General features: G+C 45.5%; 1 protein-coding gene across 1 annotated transcript in view; it reads right to left on the bottom strand.

The window, feature by feature from the left end:
* Positions 1-4324: 4324 nt before the first annotated feature.
* Positions 4325-19054, bottom strand: part of LOC142150817 (uncharacterized) — a 41332-nt gene continuing 26602 nt past the window's right edge. The window contains exons 3-7 of the mRNA XM_075206002.1: positions 18183-18284; positions 17998-18119; positions 9293-9484; positions 9006-9191; positions 4325-5092 (exon numbers count right to left, since the gene is read on the bottom strand). Coding sequence (XP_075062103.1) covers positions 4325-5092; positions 9006-9191; positions 9293-9484; positions 17998-18119; positions 18183-18284 — 1370 coding nt within the window. The remainder of the gene's footprint in view (positions 5093-9005; positions 9192-9292; positions 9485-17997; positions 18120-18182; positions 18285-19054) is intronic.

Raw genomic sequence — 19054 nt, 5'->3', positions numbered from 1 at the left:
CATTAATATTTCTGGCTGTCAAAAGTCATATCTGTCAGCAGTATCTACTAAATAATTTTTAGCACTCCTCAGTGCTTTTGGGGTGTCCTCCCTAATTGTGCATTAATATTTCTGGCTGTCAAAAGTCATAACTGTCAGCAGAATCTACTAAATAATTTTTAGCACTCCCCAGTGGTTTGCGCTCAGAATGGATTCAAAGCAGTCCACATATGATCTGAATGAGCAACCAGGTTCTGTCACCAGTCCTGATGTTAGTGTTCCCAGTACGTCATCTGGCCAAGGCGATGTCAAACAACAGAGTGTTTCCAAATTAGTGCAAAAAACAAAAACCAAAAAAAAATTTACTGTATTGAAGCGAAAAAGAAGTGTAACTGAGCAAAAGTTAAGTGACGATAAAAATAAAATTGCAAGCATGCCATTCTACACACGCAGTGGCAAAGAGAGAATGAGGCCTTCACCTTTGGGTATTAGTGGCAGATCCCAAAAAGTTACCCAGCCTACAATTGGTGCACAACTACTGTTACGCGTCAAAGCCGAGCTGCAAGATAACAGTGAGGCATTACAGGAGAATATTTGCTCTGATTCACAAATGACAACAATCCCTGTGGAGAGTCGATCCAACAGTGGGATGTCTAATCGTGAGCATTCTGCTGATGTGTGCCTTAATAGCCCGAGTGTAGTCGGTGATACCCAAATTGAGGATGCCACTTTGGAATTAGAAGAGGATGAGGGGGAGATTTGTGTAGGCGACGAGGGCGCTAATGATGATGTTAATGATTATGATGCAGACAGATACCAAATTGCCTTTCTCAATTTCTATTTATATTCTAGATTATATAACGGCTGAATAGTTTTCTATTTTACTCCTAGTGGAGAGAGGATCTGATGCAGACAGATACCAAACTGCCTTTGTCCATTTCAATTTATATTGTACAGTATATAACGGCTGAATTTATTAGTATTTTATACAAGTGGAGGGGGGCCTAGAGAGACAGAAACCAAACTGGCTTTCTCCATGTCAATTAATATTGTACAGTCTATAACGGCTGGATTTTTTGGTATTTTATACAAGTGGAGGGGGGCCTAGAGAGACAGAAACCAAACTGGCTTTCTCCATGTCAATTAATATTGTACAGTCTATAATGGCTGAATTTTTTGTTTTTTTAAAAAAGTGGAGGGGGGCCTATAGAGACAGAAAGCAAACTGTCTTTTTCCATTTCTTTACATATTTAACTATAAGTGTAGGGTGTAATATACATCCAAAGACGATGGCTGCATTGCCAATATGCATAGATGGAGAGGAAGACAATCTGTTTTGTGTGTAGAATAAATGAAGGCCTACCAACGAAGAATTAAACAGTTTTTTTGGATGATTTATTACCTCAACAATTAGATTACTTATCTCTAAAACAGTTGGAGCACTAAATTGGGTTATTTTAGGCACAAAAACATGTATTTTCCAACAAAATAGCAAAACAAAACCAAACAAAACCAAAACCAAAACACGCAATGGCGATTTTGCAAAACCAAAACACGACGGTAATCCAGATCCAAAACCGAATCCAAAACCAAAACACGGGGGTCAGTGACCATCTCTAATCTTTACCCTCTTTATGAATGACCGAGATCCAAACCTCCAAAGAATCCCTGGACCAAGAACCCCCAGTCATGATTGAGTTGAAGAGGGTGTGCAAACGAGGGACCAGAAGCCCAGCAAACCACTTATAGTAGACAGCCGTGAAGCCATCAGGCCCCGGAGCCTTTCCAGATTTCTGGGACTTTTTAGTCTGTACAATCTCCTCCTTAGTAATCTCATCCCCCAGTAGAGTACTAGCCTGTGGAGAGAGTTTTGGAAGCTTAGCAGAAGAAAGAAAAGACTCAATCAACTGCGAGTGTTGCTGGGATACCAAGGGGTCAGAGGGTTGGGGAAGGTTGTAAAGTTTGGTGTAGTACGATTGGAAGGCGGCACGTATCCGCTGAGGGTCATAGTGTAAAACCCCGTCTGAGTCCCTGATAGCCAGGAGATTCCGGGCCGCTATCTTAGCTCTGAGTTTGGTGGCCAGTAATCTATTGGCCTTATCGCCCTTTTCATAAAAGCGCTGATTGAGCCACTTCAGTTTATTAGCAACCTGGTGGGATAATAAGAGATTTAATTCACCTCGCACAGAAGCAATTTCCTGGAGAACCAAGGGATCAGGGTTCAATTTGTGACGTTGCTCTAGAGCTCTCAGCGAGTCTGTCAGTTGGATAGTTTTAGCCAGGCGAAGTCGCTTAGTCCGAGATGCCAGAGCAATAAGATGACCCCGTATTACCGCCTTATGGGCGTCCCAAAGAGTCATAGGGGAGATATCAGGGGTGTCGTTCGTCTCAAAGTATTCAGAGAGAAGAGATTGAAGGTGAGTAATAGTATCTTTATCATGTAGGAGTGACTCATTAATTCTCCAGGTTGCTTTAGGAGGACGGTGGGCAAGGCCGGTAAGTACAGCGGAAACAGGGGCATGGTCCGACCAGGTGACAGGAAAGATCTGGGAAGAGCTAAGTTTAAGAGGGAGGTCGTGGCTGAGTAGGATCATATCAATCCTAGAGTAAGTGGTAGGGGGAGAAGAGAAGAAGGTATAGTCCCTGGCCAAGGGGTCTAGTATTCTCCATGAATCATATAAGTTGTGGAGTTTCAGAAAAGCCTGTAAGGCAGCAGTGGTGTGAGCATCTCTCCTCGGGGGAGAAGAGGAGGAGACCGAGGAGCGATCTATAGTCGGAGCTAATACAGCATTGAAGTCACCAGCGACAATAAGTTCACCCTGACGAACACGCGCTAACAGAGAGCCCAATTTCTTGAAGAATTTATGCTGGCCGGTGTTGAGTGCATAGAGATTCACTAGAGTGCAGGGGAGATTATTTAGAGTGCCTATGAGAATAAGGAATCTACCTTCTTTATCCTTATGGCAGTCGTGGAGTTCAAAAATTAAGTGGCGTGCAAACAAAATTGCTACTCCTCGCTTTTTCTGCCTATGGTCACAGGCATGATATGTCAGGGGGAATTTTCGGGAACGAAGCTCGGGGTGGAGGTGGTTGACAAAATGTGTTTCTTGTAGAAATATCAGGTCTCCTTTAAGGGACTTGAGAGACGAATGGAGCTTAGCCTGTTTCTGAGGGGAGTTGAGGCCCTTGACATTATAGGAAATAAGGTTAAGGGTCATAGGTAGGTCAATGGGGAGAGCGCTAAAGACCAGAAGAGGGAAGAAATATCAGGGAGGAGAAGAAAGAAAGAAGTATACACAGGGAATGACTTGGTAGGTGACAACCAGTGAGGAGAAGGGATGGAGGACCAGGGGTTAAGGGTATAAAGGGACCGACATAGCGGACCAAAGTCCACTTGTCGCAAGTGCTGGTGAGGGAAAGGACATGATGGCTCAAGGGGACCAGCATAGAGCCCTAGGCTCTAAGGGGGGTGGTGAGCTAGGAGCAACCAGGAAACGGAGGGCCGGGGGACCAAAGAGGAGATCCCGAGTGACCAACTTAGTGTGTTTGACCTATGGAGAGGAAAGGGAGAGGGGAAAGCAGGAGGGAATTACTGAACCCTAAGGTAAAGAAGGGTAATGGGAAATCAAGGGGAAGACACATCCAAAGAAATATATTCACCAGCAGAAAACATATGATGTGAAATAGCAAGTAATTCAATAACAAGAGCTACATCCTAGTGGCCCCATGAGGAGCCACCGGATGTGGCCCGGTATAAAAGCAATATAGAGAGATTCGAATAGACAACATAACGCCCGTAAATACAGCATAGAAAAAATTAAACAAATTAAAACAAAACATCACAGTTACTTATCGGTGGCAAAGGCAGGAGCTGTAGTCTGCGCATCGTCAGAGCTTCATCACACCTAGAAGAAAAAGTAAAGAGCAACAACCCGCCTTCTCTGGAAGCAGACTAAAACAAGACAGCAGACAGTGGAAGGCATTACAGTATCCGGAGGAAACATTATAGTCTCAGTCCAGTAGAAATGAAGGACGAAGGCGGCTGAAGACGTGACTGCCTTGAAGTCTATGTCCAGTTGTAGGACTATTCCAGGCAGCTGCGAGGACCACATCGGATCCTGTAGAGGAAAGTGTGGCCGCACTTTGAAGAAGGTGCAGGAACCAGAAAATGCTGGTCAGGGGTCCGTGGATTGCGGCTTAGAATGGCGAGGGACAGTTGACCAGTCTCTACGGGGAAGCCGCTGGGCTCTCGGTGTGGAGGGTCCCGCAACATTAGGGACCTGAGAAGCTTCCGGAGGAGCATTTTGGTTTAGGCCAATCTTTCGTAGAAGGTCCCGCGCCTCGCCTAAACTTCTAGCTGATAGTTGTTGGTTCTGGTACCAAAGACAGAGACGAAATGGGAACCCCCAGCGATATCTGATGTTGTTCTCCCTGAGGATTGAAGTAACAGGCTGGAGTTCTCGCCTCCGGGATAAAGTGATGGGAGAGAGGTCTTGAAAAATTTGGAGGGTATGCCCTTCATAAGATGAAGAAGGAAGCTTTCTAGCAGCTTGTGAGACAGCTTCTTTGATCGAAAAGTAGTGAAAGCGGAGGATAACGTCTCTAGGTGCCGATTGGTCAGGTGGATGGGGTTTAAGGGCTCTGTGAGCTCTATCCAGCAAGAGTTGGTCTTCAGAGACTTCCGGAGCAAGCTGGGAGAAAAGTTTCCGTAATAGGGGTCTAGGTGTACAGGTTCAATGGACTCTGGAACGCCTTTAATTCGGAGGTTGTTTCTCCGGGCTCTATTGTCCATATCTTCTTGGCGCTCGTGGATAGTATTGAGCTCCTGGCGGACTTGAGAAAGGTCTTCAGTCGTGGATTCCTGAAATGAGATGACGTCATCCATTTTCCTTTCGATATGGTCCGTACGAGAACCCAGCGAGGACACCTCTGACCTCAGACTATGAAGAGCGTGCTGAACTTCAGCGTGGACTGATGACCGAAGCTCTTTCATTTCCTTTATCAAAGAGAGAAAGCCTTTTTTGGTAACTGGAGCAGACACATGTTCGTCAGAGTCCGAGTCCTCTTGGGAGTGAAGAGAAGCTGTTTGTTCTGTTCCAGAGACTGAGGAGGTCTTATTAGGGTAATATTGGGAGATACTCTTAGAGTGTTTTTTTTTTTATTTTTCGGCATAATTACATACAGTAGGGTCAGAGATGAAGGATTCGGGAAAGGTAGGTCAAATACAGCAATCTTCAGGATAGGAAATTCGATCAGAAAAGGCCACTCGGGAACGAGATAACAGCTACATCACAGAAGCATAACAGTAGAGGACCCCGGCCATCCGCATTAAGCCAGGCTGGAAGCTAAAACATATGTACAAACTCTTGTATGATCCTTGAGGTTTAACCGGTGACACAGGGCCCACTCACTGACCTACTAATCCTGACCAGCAGCGATCACAGCAGGTCGCGGGGGACCACTTCCGGGGGTACAACGTCCAGCAAAAGGTCGTTGCGTGGGGATGGCTGGTATAAAGCTTGAGGGCAATGAAAGCCGTCACAGGCCGGTTGATTGGGCTGCACCCCTGAAGTAATCAGGTCAGAGGAGGCCCTCAGAGAGCTCCGAGGATGGCACGGGCACTACTGACAATCTTGTATGCCCCAGCAGCTTTTGTTCCCATATACAGGGGGATATATCCAATTACCCAATTGAAATGGAACAGTATTGAAAATAACAGCAGATGTATCTTCAGTGCAGAAGAGAAAAAGGAACCAGCAGGATATTCAGTATAAAAAGATTAATATTAACAGGTTACCACTGGGTGGCACTAGAGCACTGCGCTGCTGATACTAGGAACAATCTGGTTGGGCCAATTTGATTGACAGATCCGATTGCGGTAGGACTCGTGGACATTGAGTAGGACAATCAGAAGCCTGCGTGAGAGACAGGGCAGGGTTTTTTAGTGCCCCAAGCTTCGCTGTAATGAACTACAGCGCTTCAGAGCCAATCTCTTTCAGACCCTGTACCAGCGGTGAACCGGAAGCGCGGGACCGAGACTTCCGGTTTTTCCGGCGGCGGTGGAAGAGTCTCCTCCTGAGAGCCTCAGCCAGGCGGGGGAAAGGAGTCAGGCGTAGCGGGGACCAGGTAAGGATCTGGGGGATGCAGGCAGATGCTCCGATGCGCGTGGGGAGTGGGACCTCGGGTCCAGACTCACACGGTTTGCGGCTTCCGGCGCTGCGTGTAGAAGATGAAGGACCTCGGTCAGTCTATGGCTGGTGTTGCTGGGTAGGTAGCCTCCAGGAGTCCAGGCGCGTCTGGACACTCGGCCAAGGGATAGGCCACAGCAAATCGCAGGACCAGAGTACCGCCGGCTTCCAGGGGACACAGGCCTGTCGCAGAGACCGTTCAAACCTCCAGACGTGCAGGAGGTAATAGCGCTGCTATGAACCCAGTTTTTTGGGATGTCGGAGGGTCTATGGGGCACTGGTGACCCAGGTGGGAGCCAAGTAGGGAGAAAATGCCACCAAAAATCAGTTTTTAAGGACTCTGGGACCGGAGCTCTCCTGAAGCACGTCCAAGTAGCATGGAGTCCAAGCCACGCCCCCGTCACTAGAGACTTTTAAGAACACTGTCAGCCCTATTATTTAAATTTCTGTTTCAGCACTAAACACTGCCACTTCTCCTGTTTCTGGATGAGCTATTGCACAGTAGAATGTCCCTGGATACTTGTTTGTTTTTTAACTGAAAGTTTTATTATATAAACATAAGTGACACAAACAAAAGGTAGACACTTGAATGAGACATTCAAAATACAAGTATTAACCAATGTCACTTTCAATAGTAGAAGTCTATATTACAGTAAAACAATGTAGTAATGAGCAAGGGGAGGGTGGGTGGGGCTTTGGATATTGAAGGGGTGTAGGGCAGGGAAAGGGGGAAGGGTATGGTCGTCAAGTGAAAGGAGCTAAAAGGAGCATGAGCTCCCACAGGAGGGGATGTTGTCAAATCTGTGTTATGGTATTCTGGAAAGCAATAGGCTCAATGTTATATAGGGTTGTATGGGGGAAGAGTTATTTAGAGGGAGAAAAATTGCGGGACCCTAGGAATAGAGCCAGGGGGCCCAGATTTTATGGAATTTTTCTTCTTTGCCTTGTAGTAATGAAGTGATTTTTTCCATTTTGGCAATGAACCAGACATAAGATCTTAGAGAAGAGATCTGGGGGGGCTCCGCCGGCTTCCAAAATTTAGCTATCAGGCATCTAGCGGCCGCCAGAACACGTGAAGCCAGATTCGCAGAGTGAGCATCAAGGTCCTATATAGGGTAGCAGAGCAGCAAGGTCCATGGATTCTTCCTAATAGGGTATTGGAGAAGGGAGGAGAGGAGACCCGCAACCCTGTCCCAGAAGGGGGAAATGGCAGGCAACGACCACCAAATATGCACAAGGGTGCCTCAGTGACCACAATTTCTCCAGCAATCAGGAGAAGCAGACTGATACATCTTCGGGTGTAAGATACCACCTGTAGTAAACTTTGTAAGTGTTTTCTTTGATTAATGTGGATATAGAACTAGAGGCCACATTCAATCTGATGGTCTCCCCGCAGTCCCCCTCAGGGGTGGGGGGGGGGGACCAGTCCCTCTCCCACTCCCAGAGGGCAACATTTTCTCCAGTAGGAGGTTATACAAGGAAGAAATCATGCCCCTCCGCAAGGGTGAAGAGAGGAAAAAAGATTCAAATGGGGAGGAGAGGTGAGGTGAGCTGTCCGACAGGAGAGACAGGAGGAAGTGCCGAGCCTGCAAGTATTGGAAGAAAGGCGGATGAAAGTCAGGAATTCTAGAGCAGAGAACTTCATAGGGTGTCGGCCTTCCTCGCTCAAAGAGGTTTCCTGCAAATCAGAAACCTGCTGTGGTCCATAACTGAGAAAAAGTTCAGGACATAGCCGGAGGGAAGGCGGGGTTATGCCACAGGGGTGTGATGGGAAGAGGGCAGGAAGAGACAGAAAGATGACACTTACAGGTCCGAGCAGCAAATTCCAAGGTTGGCAAACGTTTGATCAGAGTCCTCCTAATATCAGGAGGTATTCCCCAAAGACCGGAAAGGTCTGGCAAGGAGAGATAGGCAGCTTCTAAGTCTGCCCATGCATGAGAGGCGGGAGGCGCAAATGAGGAGTCTATTGAGCTAAGCTGTGCCGCCCAGTAATAAGCCTTGAGGTCGGGAAAGCTCCTGCCTCCACGGCTCATGGGTTTTTTAAGTAGAGCCAATTGGAGCCTGGGAGGCCTGCCCCGCCAAACAAATTTAGTTAAATGTCGTTGCATAGAGTATAATTCGGACAGATGTATTTTAATAGGCAATGTGATTTAAGTTTAAGAAAAAGAGCTGGACAGTTCTCCTGATATAGGGACTCGTAAGAGGTGGTAAAGTAAACCCCCAGATACTTTAATTTTTTCTTCTGCAATTTGAAGTAAAAGTGGGAGGTGAGATTGCAGCAGTCCTGGGGAGGCAGATTGAGAAACAGGGCTTCAGATTTTGTTATGTTAATTTTATACCCGGATAGCTTGCCATATCCTGTGAGGAGGCCGAACAAGTTGGGCAGAGATGTTCTTGGTTGCTGGAGCGTGAGGAGTATATCATCGGCAAAAAGAGAGAGAGCTTACTCTCTAGAGACCCCGTCTCCACCCCCCTTATATCTGGGGAGGCTTGGATAGTAGCTGCTAGTGTTTCGATGACAAGAGCGAAAATTAAAGGGGAGAGAGGGCATCCCTGGCGGGTACCATTACTAATTGGGACAGGATCGGAAGGAGAGCCATTAATCATAACCTTAGTGGAGGGGTGGGAGTATAAGGCCTGTACCCCTGAAAGGAAGTCCCCAGACAGACCAAAATGCCTGAGAGTATGGGTCATAAACTGCCAGGAGATCCTGTCAAAGGCCTTTTCGTCATCCAAGGATAAAATAATACAGGGAGTTTTACTAGTGTTGAGTATGTGAATAAGGTCAATGGTTCTCCTCGTGTTATCCCTGGCCTGTCTACCAAGGACAAAACCTACCTGATCATAATGAACTAAGCCAGGGAGTACCGAGATTAAGCGATTGGCAAGAATCTTGGCATATAGTTTCAGGTCAATGTTGAGCAGAGAAATTGGACGGCAACTAGCACAATTATGGGCATCTTTTCCCTCTTTGTGGATCAGGACTATCTGAGCCTCCAGAGATTCTTTGGGCCAAGGGCTGCCCTTCAGGATAGAGTTAAAGAGAGTGGAGAGGCGAGGGGCCAGGGGAGCTGCAAATTTTTTATAGTAAGCTGCCGAAAACCCGTCAGGGCCAAGTGCCTTACCAGCTTTCTGAGCCTTAATAACCTGCTCCACCTCATCCAAGGAAATAGGTTCACTAAGATGGTCAGCGGCCTGGGGGGGATCAGCTTCGGAAGACGTGCGTCCTCCAGGAATTTCTCAATACATTCCACCTGTTTGTGATGGCCCAAGGCGTTGGGGGGCTGAGGGAGGTTGTACGCAGAGACCTGGCGCTCCTGATGCCAGAGAAAGAGACGGAACTGGAAACCCCACAGATATCGCACATTATGATCTCGTAGAACTTGTGATACTGGGGCAAACTCCCGACGTCTAGCTAGGGTGGTTGGTGATAGGTCCTCGAAAGATCTGTATGTTGTGACCTTCATATGAACAAAAAAATGATGAACAGGGGTTCATATTAGAAGGACAAATTAGCACTCCTTATGTTGATTAAAATATAACTTTTAATGATTATTGTTTAATAATGACATCCTCCCGGAAGACAAGGTGAAATATATTAAAAATTACTATCAAATACACACATACACACGTGTAATAAAAACAAAGACACCAACTGATAGGGATCTATTATATAAAGGAATAGTCTAGTGGATACAGAGAATTATCTGTATAAATCCTTGGTAGCAAACCATTTACTGGTAAGTAGTGGTTAGTATGAAGACAGGATGATTTAAAGAGTAAGTGAGAACCGTGTCTCTTGTGGTATTGGTATTGTAAGCCTTCTAGTCACCACTGTAACAAATGTAGCAGGCAGATAACGGAGTGAGATACTTAATCTCCGTGGATTTAATGAGGGGAAACCCCTAGCTCAAGATAGTGTTAGCTTGCATGGTGATATTTGTAAACTTTGAATACAAGGCTTGTTCTGGGTTAATAACAGTATAAAGCACTACACAATAGTGCATCTATACTAAGGCTGGTGTACTTCCTGCAATGTGTGACATTGTCAGTTATAATAAATGCAGTTGACTCATTGCCAGTAACAGCTCTGTGGTACTGAAAGTTGTCCCTGGTAAGGGCTAATTTATATATAGTCTCCGTGGTGGACAATATTCACAGCAGCTATACACATTAGTGCATCTATGATGAGGCTGATGTAATTCCTGCGATATGTGACCTTGTCAGTTATAATAAATGCAGTTGACTCATTGCCAGTAACAGCTCTGTGGTACTAAAAGAGGTCCCTGATAGGAGTAAACTTATGTATAGTCTCCGTGGAGGACAATAATCTCAGCAGCTAAGCTCGTTTTATCTGGCTGATAGAATCCCATAATATTGTATAAACTCCATTTGTATCTATGCCTGCTACTAAATAGAAGCTATCGCTACATCCCTATTTGCAATTGGTGTTGGCGCCAAATAACGCTGGCCCCAACGTACGTTTCACCCTCAGGCTTTGTCAAGGGGAATCACCGTTAACGCCGATGTGAGAAACTTTTATGTTCAACAAGCGGGATCAGATGTTGTGATTGACATACTGTCCAGCCAATGGTGAGTGGGATTGCCGTGACATCACACGCTGGAAAGGCCACTCATAGGCTGATAGAGACAACTGGTCTCTCCACAGGGGAATCCCTTGTGGGTATCGAATCAGGAGAGGAGAAATAATGATAGACAGATGAGCCAGCCAATGGCTATTCTTAGAGCATTTTGGATTGAAACAGGATCCTACAGACCGAGGATTAATATAACAGCGATAGTAATGATGTTAATCATGGTAAGTAATCCATTTTCCCATATTGAATTTCAGCACAGGCCATGAATAAAGATGACAAGTAACATACAGGCCATATTAAATAGCGGGAGTGCGGCAAGCTAGATCAAACCTGCTGCTATAATATAAGCAGGAAATAGTTGATAAGGTATGCCTCCCGTATTATTAAGCTGTCATAGTAATGTCACTTGGCAAGTCAATCCATTATAGGTTGGGGAAGAGAAAAAAAAAAGGGGGGGGAAAAATATCTATATAGGGAAATCCCTTCTAAGTGTTGTATCAGAGAAAGAGGACAATAAACTGGAGGAGTGAGAAATGCACATTCTTTGTGCACTTGGATTGATATCAAATCAATTAGAACAGGCATGCATATGACAGCTGGGGGCTGTGCTGACGGAAGATAGTGCTTGTGACAGTTCATAAAGTCACAAAACTGTCAGAAAAAAGTTGAGATATCAGAATACTCATGGCAAACTACGGAGATGCCACCAGGTAAGTTGGAACTGTTGCTGTGTTACCCAAAAAATGCATGATAAGATGTTTCTCCTATTCTTTGGCCATGTTGGCCAGTAATTAGAACGGTAATCATCAGAAGCAGCAAATCTGAGGAATCTCACAGAAAGCAGGCATAGCTGTTGTTTTCATTGAGGCCGAGAGGTTGTACAGAATTAAGTAAAAATATCCATTTGTTTTCTGTCTGCAGGAGTATTCTATCTTGGTCTCCGCCTCTAATGCTCATTTTTAAGCTTTCATTTCCTGTGACAGTGAGTAAACGAAAGTCACCGTTATGTGTCAGATGAAAATGTTTGGCAATTGGTGTTATGTTTCTCATACGTTTCTTATCACGTGTGAAGTTCCGAATGCAGCCAACATGTTCTAAAATACGCCGCTTCAATGGGCGATTGGTCTTCCCCACATACAGTTTATTGCACGGACAGAAGAGCAGGTACACCACTCCCTGAGTATCACATGTTATGAAGTCATCTATCATATGTGTAAATCCATACCTATCTGTGACTGCATAGGTTTTTTTCATATAAGGACAAGCTTTACACCTACCACATTTATGTGAACCTTTAAATTTGTTTTCAGGTTTTTTGTTGGTGAAGTGGCTGTGTACTAATCTGTCCTTTAGGTTCTGTGCGCGTCGCCAACTAAAATTAGGTCTGTTACTGAGAGCTTTGCACAACACTTCATCTGTCCTGAGGATGTGCCAATGTTGCTGTATTATGCTCTGTATGGAGCGCCATTCTTGGCACAAATCCCCCACAAATCTGATAGTGGTGGGATTAGCCTCTTTCTTCTTTTTATATATGATCTCACTACGGGATTTTCCCTTGCTCTCTGCCCAAGCCTTGGAGACCACTTTGTTACTGTATCCTCGGTCTCGTAAACGTTGGCCAAGTTCTCTTGCGCGAATATTGAAGTCCATAGCATCTGAACAATTCCTACGCATTCTCAAGAACTCTCCTTTGGGGATATTCCTTAAAGTGGGTGGAAAATGGAAACTGGAATTGTGTAAAATACTGTTGGTCGCAGTGGATTTCCTGTAAACATCGGTTGATAACCTTCCACAGAAATCTTTCTTGATAATAAGATCAAGAAAACAGATTTCATTTCTGTCAATGGAGTGTGTAAGTTTAAGATTCATGTCATTATTATTAAAGCAATTGATGAATTGTACAAAGTTATCGCCGGTACCGCTCCATATAATCAAAATGTCGTCTATATACCTAATCCACAAGGTAATAGACTCAGTATAATGATTATAACTTTCCTGGAAAACGGTTTCCCGTTCCCATTGACCTAAGTAAAGGTTTGCAAACGTCGGAGCACAAGCCGCTCCCATGGCTGTGCCCCACGTTTGCAAATAAAATCTGTCCCCAAAAACAAAGAAGTTGTGATTCAAAACGAAGTCCAGGAGTGATAGTAGAAAGATATTGAACTGTGTGTTATCTTCTAATCGCAGAAAATACTCAACTGCATTCAGGCCGTTTTGATGTATAATGCTCGTATATAATGATTCTACATCGCATGTAGCTAGGAATGTCTCATCGTCTAATACTATGCCATCAAGGATCTTGAGGACATCCGTTGTGTCTTGAACATAGGAAGGAAGAGTCATCACATGTTTACGCAAGTGTTTATCAAGGAAAATACTCGCTTGTTCTGTAAGGGAACCGTTCCCAGAAACAATAGGTCGACCTGGGGGATTCTCCTTATTTTTGTGTACCTTAGGAAGGAGGTAGAAGGTTGGGGTGCGTGGATATTCAACAGTTAGAAACGCATGTTCTGTTTTGAGTATAGTTCCTTCATCTAGTGCTCTTCTAATTAGGGTGTCATATTGTTTCTTGAAATCGTGAGTGGGGTTGTTAAAAAGGAGTTGATAGCAGGACTGATCATTCAGTTGTCTCATGGACTCCTTCTTATACATCTCCACAGGCCAGATAACAATATTGCCCCCTTTATCAGAGGGTTTGATAATTACATCAGACCATTTCTCTATTTCTGCAAGAGAGGATCTCTCTTGCTTAGTAAGATTATCCATGTTGATTTTGGATTTTCTACGGGCGAGTTGGTCCAAGTCTCGTGACACTAAATTTTCGAAGACAGTTATTTGCGGACTAATTTGCTCCTGGGGCCAAAATTTAGATTTGGGCTTACAAATATATCTAGATGAAGGGAGATGTTGACTTAAATCTGTATCTTGTTCTGATGATAGATGTGCTAGATTATCCAAAGCATCCATTTCTTCTGCTGTAGTTAGCAACATGTTAGAATCAACAGGTTCGCCTTCATCTTCTTTATCAAAGAACCTCCTCAGTCTAAGTTTCCTTGTGAATAGATTAAGATCTTTCTCCCAATTATGTCTATTGAATCGTTTGGATGGAGAGAAGGATAGACCCTTAGAAAGTAATTTGATATGTGTTTCGTCTAGGGTTCTATTTGATAAATTAATAATTTGGAGGGATCCAGTGGTAGTTATCGCCTCCTTCCCGAGCGCTTGTTCGGTGGGCGATGTGTCTGCCATCCCCATTGTTCCCGATCCCGCAGGCTTCTTCCGCCCCCTGCGGGTGGGTTTGGTCCGCCTGTTCCTCCTGGATCTTGTGTAGATTGAATATTCTCTAAAAAATTCCCTGTAGTTGATGGTAAGTGTTTATACGACCTACCCTTTGACCGCGAGCTGTTGTGTTTTTCGGCATCAGATAAATCAGTATCTGAAGAATCACAGCTGGTGGAGACTTGAAATCTATTATAATTTCGTTTAAATTGTCTCGGATTTTTGATCCACTTAAATACTGTACCATCCATGAAATCTTTTGAGTCTCTAGTGAACTTACTTCTCTTTTTAGAGATAATAAATTGTTCAAAATCATCTAGTTCTTTCTTATCATTTTCATATGCTGAGAGAAAAATATCATCCTTTTCAAACTCTTTTAATCTTGACTAACCGATTCAATTTCCTTAGTGAGAGAATCATACACTTAGGTGTTGTGTTTCATAGTCAGTTCTAAAAGATCTTTGGAGCATTTTAAGAGAATATTATCCCATTGAATTTTTAAGTCTTCGGTTGCCAACTCATATGTAGGAAACAATTTAGGACAGAGTCCCCTAGGGGTGATGGCTTTTTTAATATAACTCTGGGTAGTTGTCATTTCCCACCATACTTTCATTTGTTTTTGCATCAATTTCTTAAGATCCAGTAAATCATTTTTCCAAATGTCTCGTTGGGATGTTCCCAGACCTGACCCATCACTGGAAAAAATATCATCTAAATCATTTCGTCTTCTCTCCTGCCTCTTAGTGATATCTGCAGTGAGGCTGAAACCTGCCATATTAGACTGCGGAGTTTGAGGTTTACACAGTTCTACAAATTACAGGATTCAGATTTGTACCTGAATTACTTTTGTTGTCTCTCTAATTCTCAAAGGGCAAAACGGGATTGACGTCTAGCTAGGGTGGTTGGTGACAAGTCCTCGAAGATCTGTATGTTGTGACCTTCATATGAACTATGCAGTTTCTGGCCCCACGTAAGATCATCTCCTTGGCAGTATAGAAATGAAGAAATGTCTCAAAAATGTAGGCCTCATCAAGCCCGCAAGCCTCATTCTGTTATAGTCAAGGGACACCAGGAATTCATAATCTAAAAAATTCTGCCCAGTGGAACGTTCTTGGGTGCTACAAAGACATTCACATGCTGACGAATTGCTCAAGCATGTTTTCAAACAGTTCCCTGGGAAACCAGGTTGTCGAGGTTCCTTGACCCCTCCTCAAGAGGGAGGTACTGTTATGAGCAGCGGTGGTACGCCACATCCTGACGTGAGGTAGCAGCCGAGCACGTGCATTAGTTTCAATGCACTGTTATCTTTGTGGCATAGAGTAGGAGGGTGCAGGGTCGGACTGGCCCGCCGGGGGACCGATCTATCCACCGGTAGGCCCCGACCCTGATCGATCCCCTTTTCGTTGGTGGGGGGAGCGAGTAACCGAAGGAAAAAAAACAACAACAAAAACCCCCAAACCTCGCATGACTGCGGCGCCGGCTCCATACGCAGTGAATGCCGGGCGTGACGTCATCCCGCCCAACATTCAGTGAGCAGCGCCACAGACAGAAGACAGAAGAGAAGAAAGTAGCAGATAGAAAAGGTAAGTGAGGGAATGGAAGAAAGAAGAGAGCATGAAGACAGAGTGAAGGGGGACATGATGGCAGAGTGAAGGGGGACATGAAGGAAGAGTGAAGGGGGACATGATGGCAGAGTGAAGGGGGACATGAAGGCAGAGTGAAGGGGGACATGAAGGCAGAGTGAAGGCGGACATGAAGGCAGAGTGAAGGGGGACATGAAGGCAGAGTGAAGGGGGACATGATGGCAGAGTGAAGGGGGACATGATGGCAGAGTGAAGGGGGACATGATGGCAGAGTGAAGGGGGAGCATGAAGGCAGAGTCAAGGGGGAGCATGAAGGCAGAGTCAAGGGGGAGCATGAAGGCAGAGTCAAGGGGGAGCATGATGGCAGGGTGAAGGGCTAAGCATGTTGGGGCTGGAGGAAGGCCTAAGTATTAATTGTTGGTCCTATTGATTTAATGACAGGGCTGGTTGGAATCTTCTAAATGTACTCATTATTTTTTCCAAATAGGGCCCTCAACATTCCAGGATCCAGACAAGCCGCAACTAAAGAAACCTGCAGCTACAGGTGGTAAAAGTGACAACAGGTATGACAGTCTGTCAAATATTCTGAGTCTAGTGCAGGCTTAGCTAACCTGTGGCACTCCAGGTGTTGTGAAACTACAAGTCTCAGCACACCCTTCCAGCAATAATCTGCTATATATTGGCAAAGCATGCTGGGGCTTGTAGTTTCACAACACCTGGAGTGCCACAGGTTAGCCAAGCCTGGTCTAGTGGGACAATCCCGATTTATGGTGACTGTTCTGCCCAATCTAAGGGGCTGGTCAGACTGTGTACTCTTTATACACACACTGCATTCTTTATATACTACACTATGATGCTAGCTGTCCTTTGTGGGCTGACCACTCCCCCTCTAGCATCTAGTCTTGCCTCTATGATGGCTGGCCACACCCCCTCTGGTGGGCCCCTAGCATTTCAGTCCCCCGGTGGGCCCTTCATGCCCCAGTCCGACACTGGGAGGGTGTAGGGACATCCTCCAACTCCAGGGGGAGCTCTCACATGATTCTATTTGTCATCTATACATGTTCCTGGTTGTGATATGACCTATTTCTAAGCTAGTAATTAATTAATTAGCAGCCTCCTGAGGCTGATTGTCAGCCCTGTCCACCTCCTTTCTGATTTGTCTATCATAGTATTTAAGGCAGTGAGGACTGGTTCCTGCTCTGTGCATACTTACCTGCTACCTGCTCTATTCCTCTTCTCTGCCTGTGGATTGATCTTGCTGTGTATGACCTTGGACCGTGTACTGGACTCTGCTATATTGCCTGTGACCTTGATCTCTGCCTGTTACCTGGATTTGTTGCTGCCAGTCCTGTCCTTTTGCCTGGACTACACCACTGCTGCCCACTGTACCCTTTGACCTCGGCCCGTTTGGACTTTGCTATTCTTTCACCTGGCCCTCGCCTGCGCTGCGGTAGGGTTATAAACTTGTACTACTTTGAGCCTAAGACCTGGGGGCATCTGAGTACCTGTGAGCACATTCAGCTCTACGGGAAAGGCGGCTGCTATAGGCGAAGACCTCTGTGACCTGTTCTACAAGTTTATGACACTTGCCGTCAGCCATAACACCTTAGGCTGTGGAAGAACACAGAGAGCTAGAGATTTAAGCAGGAATCATTGAAGGAGCAGAATACCCAAACAGGTTAATAGTGTAAAATACAAAGAACGGGCCCACGTAGGTAGAAGGACTCACATGAATGTGGAATTGTAAAGCGGTGTAGAAAAGTCTCCCCTGTCTCCCCCCCTGCCAGCATGTGGAGGGTTATTAAATCATTGAACGTCCCAGGAGATCCGAGTTGGGATGAGACAAGGCTACGTCCGTCCTGGAAACCGGTAACAGGTAAAATACAGGATAGGTGGAATAGTAACCCAAAATAGCCTTTGGAAGGAAGGACTGAAAACCTGGTCCTGTTAACAGTGTGAACCTTGTATGCTTAGGAACACAGGTATGGTAATGTAGGCAACTGACCACTAGAGGGTAGCAGGTTGTGTGGAGCCTGTGGAAGCTGTAACGTGCAGTGCAGGCAGCCAATATACAGGAGAGGGACTCTAGTGCCAGGAATTGTCAGGAATTATCCAGACACCAGTTGCTCCAGGAAGAACCCGCAGAAGTCTCAGGCCAGACAGGTAAGTGGTGTGGATTTGGCAGCATGAGACCCGGGGTAAATCAGATGCAGATGTGATGGGTTCCTGCCAGGCCCTGTGGGCACAGTGCTGTGAGTTGGGCTTAGAGGGGAGGAGGGACAGAGCTCTTTTCTAAACTGCCGTGGTGGTTGTAGCGTGTGCAGCCGCGGGTATAGGAGGGAGATCGGGGTAAAGAACTCTGCTACTCACAGTTTCCCTCGGAGGTGGGCTCCCCTCAGATGCATGGCGGTCCTCTTCTGCAATGTCGCAAGAAGCTCGCCAGGCGCCCGCAGCTCCAGTGGGTCCGCCACCAGTACAGAAGTCCACAGGTGCTGGAGGGGATGATCCAGCCGTGGGGGTCAGCAGGCGGGGAAGGCCGCGGTATTGTTACCGACCTGTATTCCCGCAGTCCGGAGCTCCGCAGTCGAGGAAAGCCTCCAGGCCGTGTCTGCTACACCAGAGGAGGGCAGATAACTTTTTCAGGTTGTAGTATAGCCCTAAGAAGAGAGAAAACAGGGGGATCTTGCACCCTCTTGGAATGGCTGCCAGACCACACCCCAGTGGAGATTTTTAATAACACTGCCAGCCTTATTTGAATTTCTGTTTCAGCACTGAACAATGTCACGTCTCCTATTTCTGAGTGAGCTATATCTCTGTAGAATATCACTGGAGCCTTTGAAGAACACTGCTAGCCCTATAATTTGTCTTTCAGCACTGAAAACTGCCACCTTTCCTGTTTCTGTGTGAACTATAACTCTGTAGAATGTCACTGTAGACTTTGAAGAACACGGCCACCCCCTCTTCTTTCTGTTTAAGCTATGACTCTGTCCAACTACACTGGAGAATGCCAACAACCCTGCTACCCTTTCTGTGTCTCTCAATGAAATGGCGCAGGATCTCCGTGGAGGGCGGTACATATAGAATCCAAAACTCAAGAGATCTGAAGACGCGACAATAATGTTTTGCCTCATTTTCAGTTCTGAGGGTGTGCGAAAGTACAGAGCCAACTCGGCTCGGTACTCAGATCAGCTAAGTTCGGGTGAGCTCGGTTTTCTGACAACCGAGCATCTCTAGTAAAAATAAGTCTTTAAAATGCTCACCATATTATACTGTTTTACAAGCATACAAATGAATAAAGTGTGGATAGCCTTACATTGTTTAATGTGTTTTATATTATATTTATATTGTGTTAAAAAGCATCTCAAATACATAAATCCATAGAACTTCTGGGTGCCTGGGCAAGCCCTAGGTCTCCTGCAATTAATTT

Source organism: Mixophyes fleayi, chromosome 4, assembly GCF_038048845.1.
Source record: "Mixophyes fleayi isolate aMixFle1 chromosome 4, aMixFle1.hap1, whole genome shotgun sequence".
Classification (NCBI taxonomy): domain Eukaryota; kingdom Metazoa; phylum Chordata; class Amphibia; order Anura; family Limnodynastidae; genus Mixophyes; species Mixophyes fleayi.
This window is presented reverse-complemented; position numbering and strand designations above follow the sequence as displayed.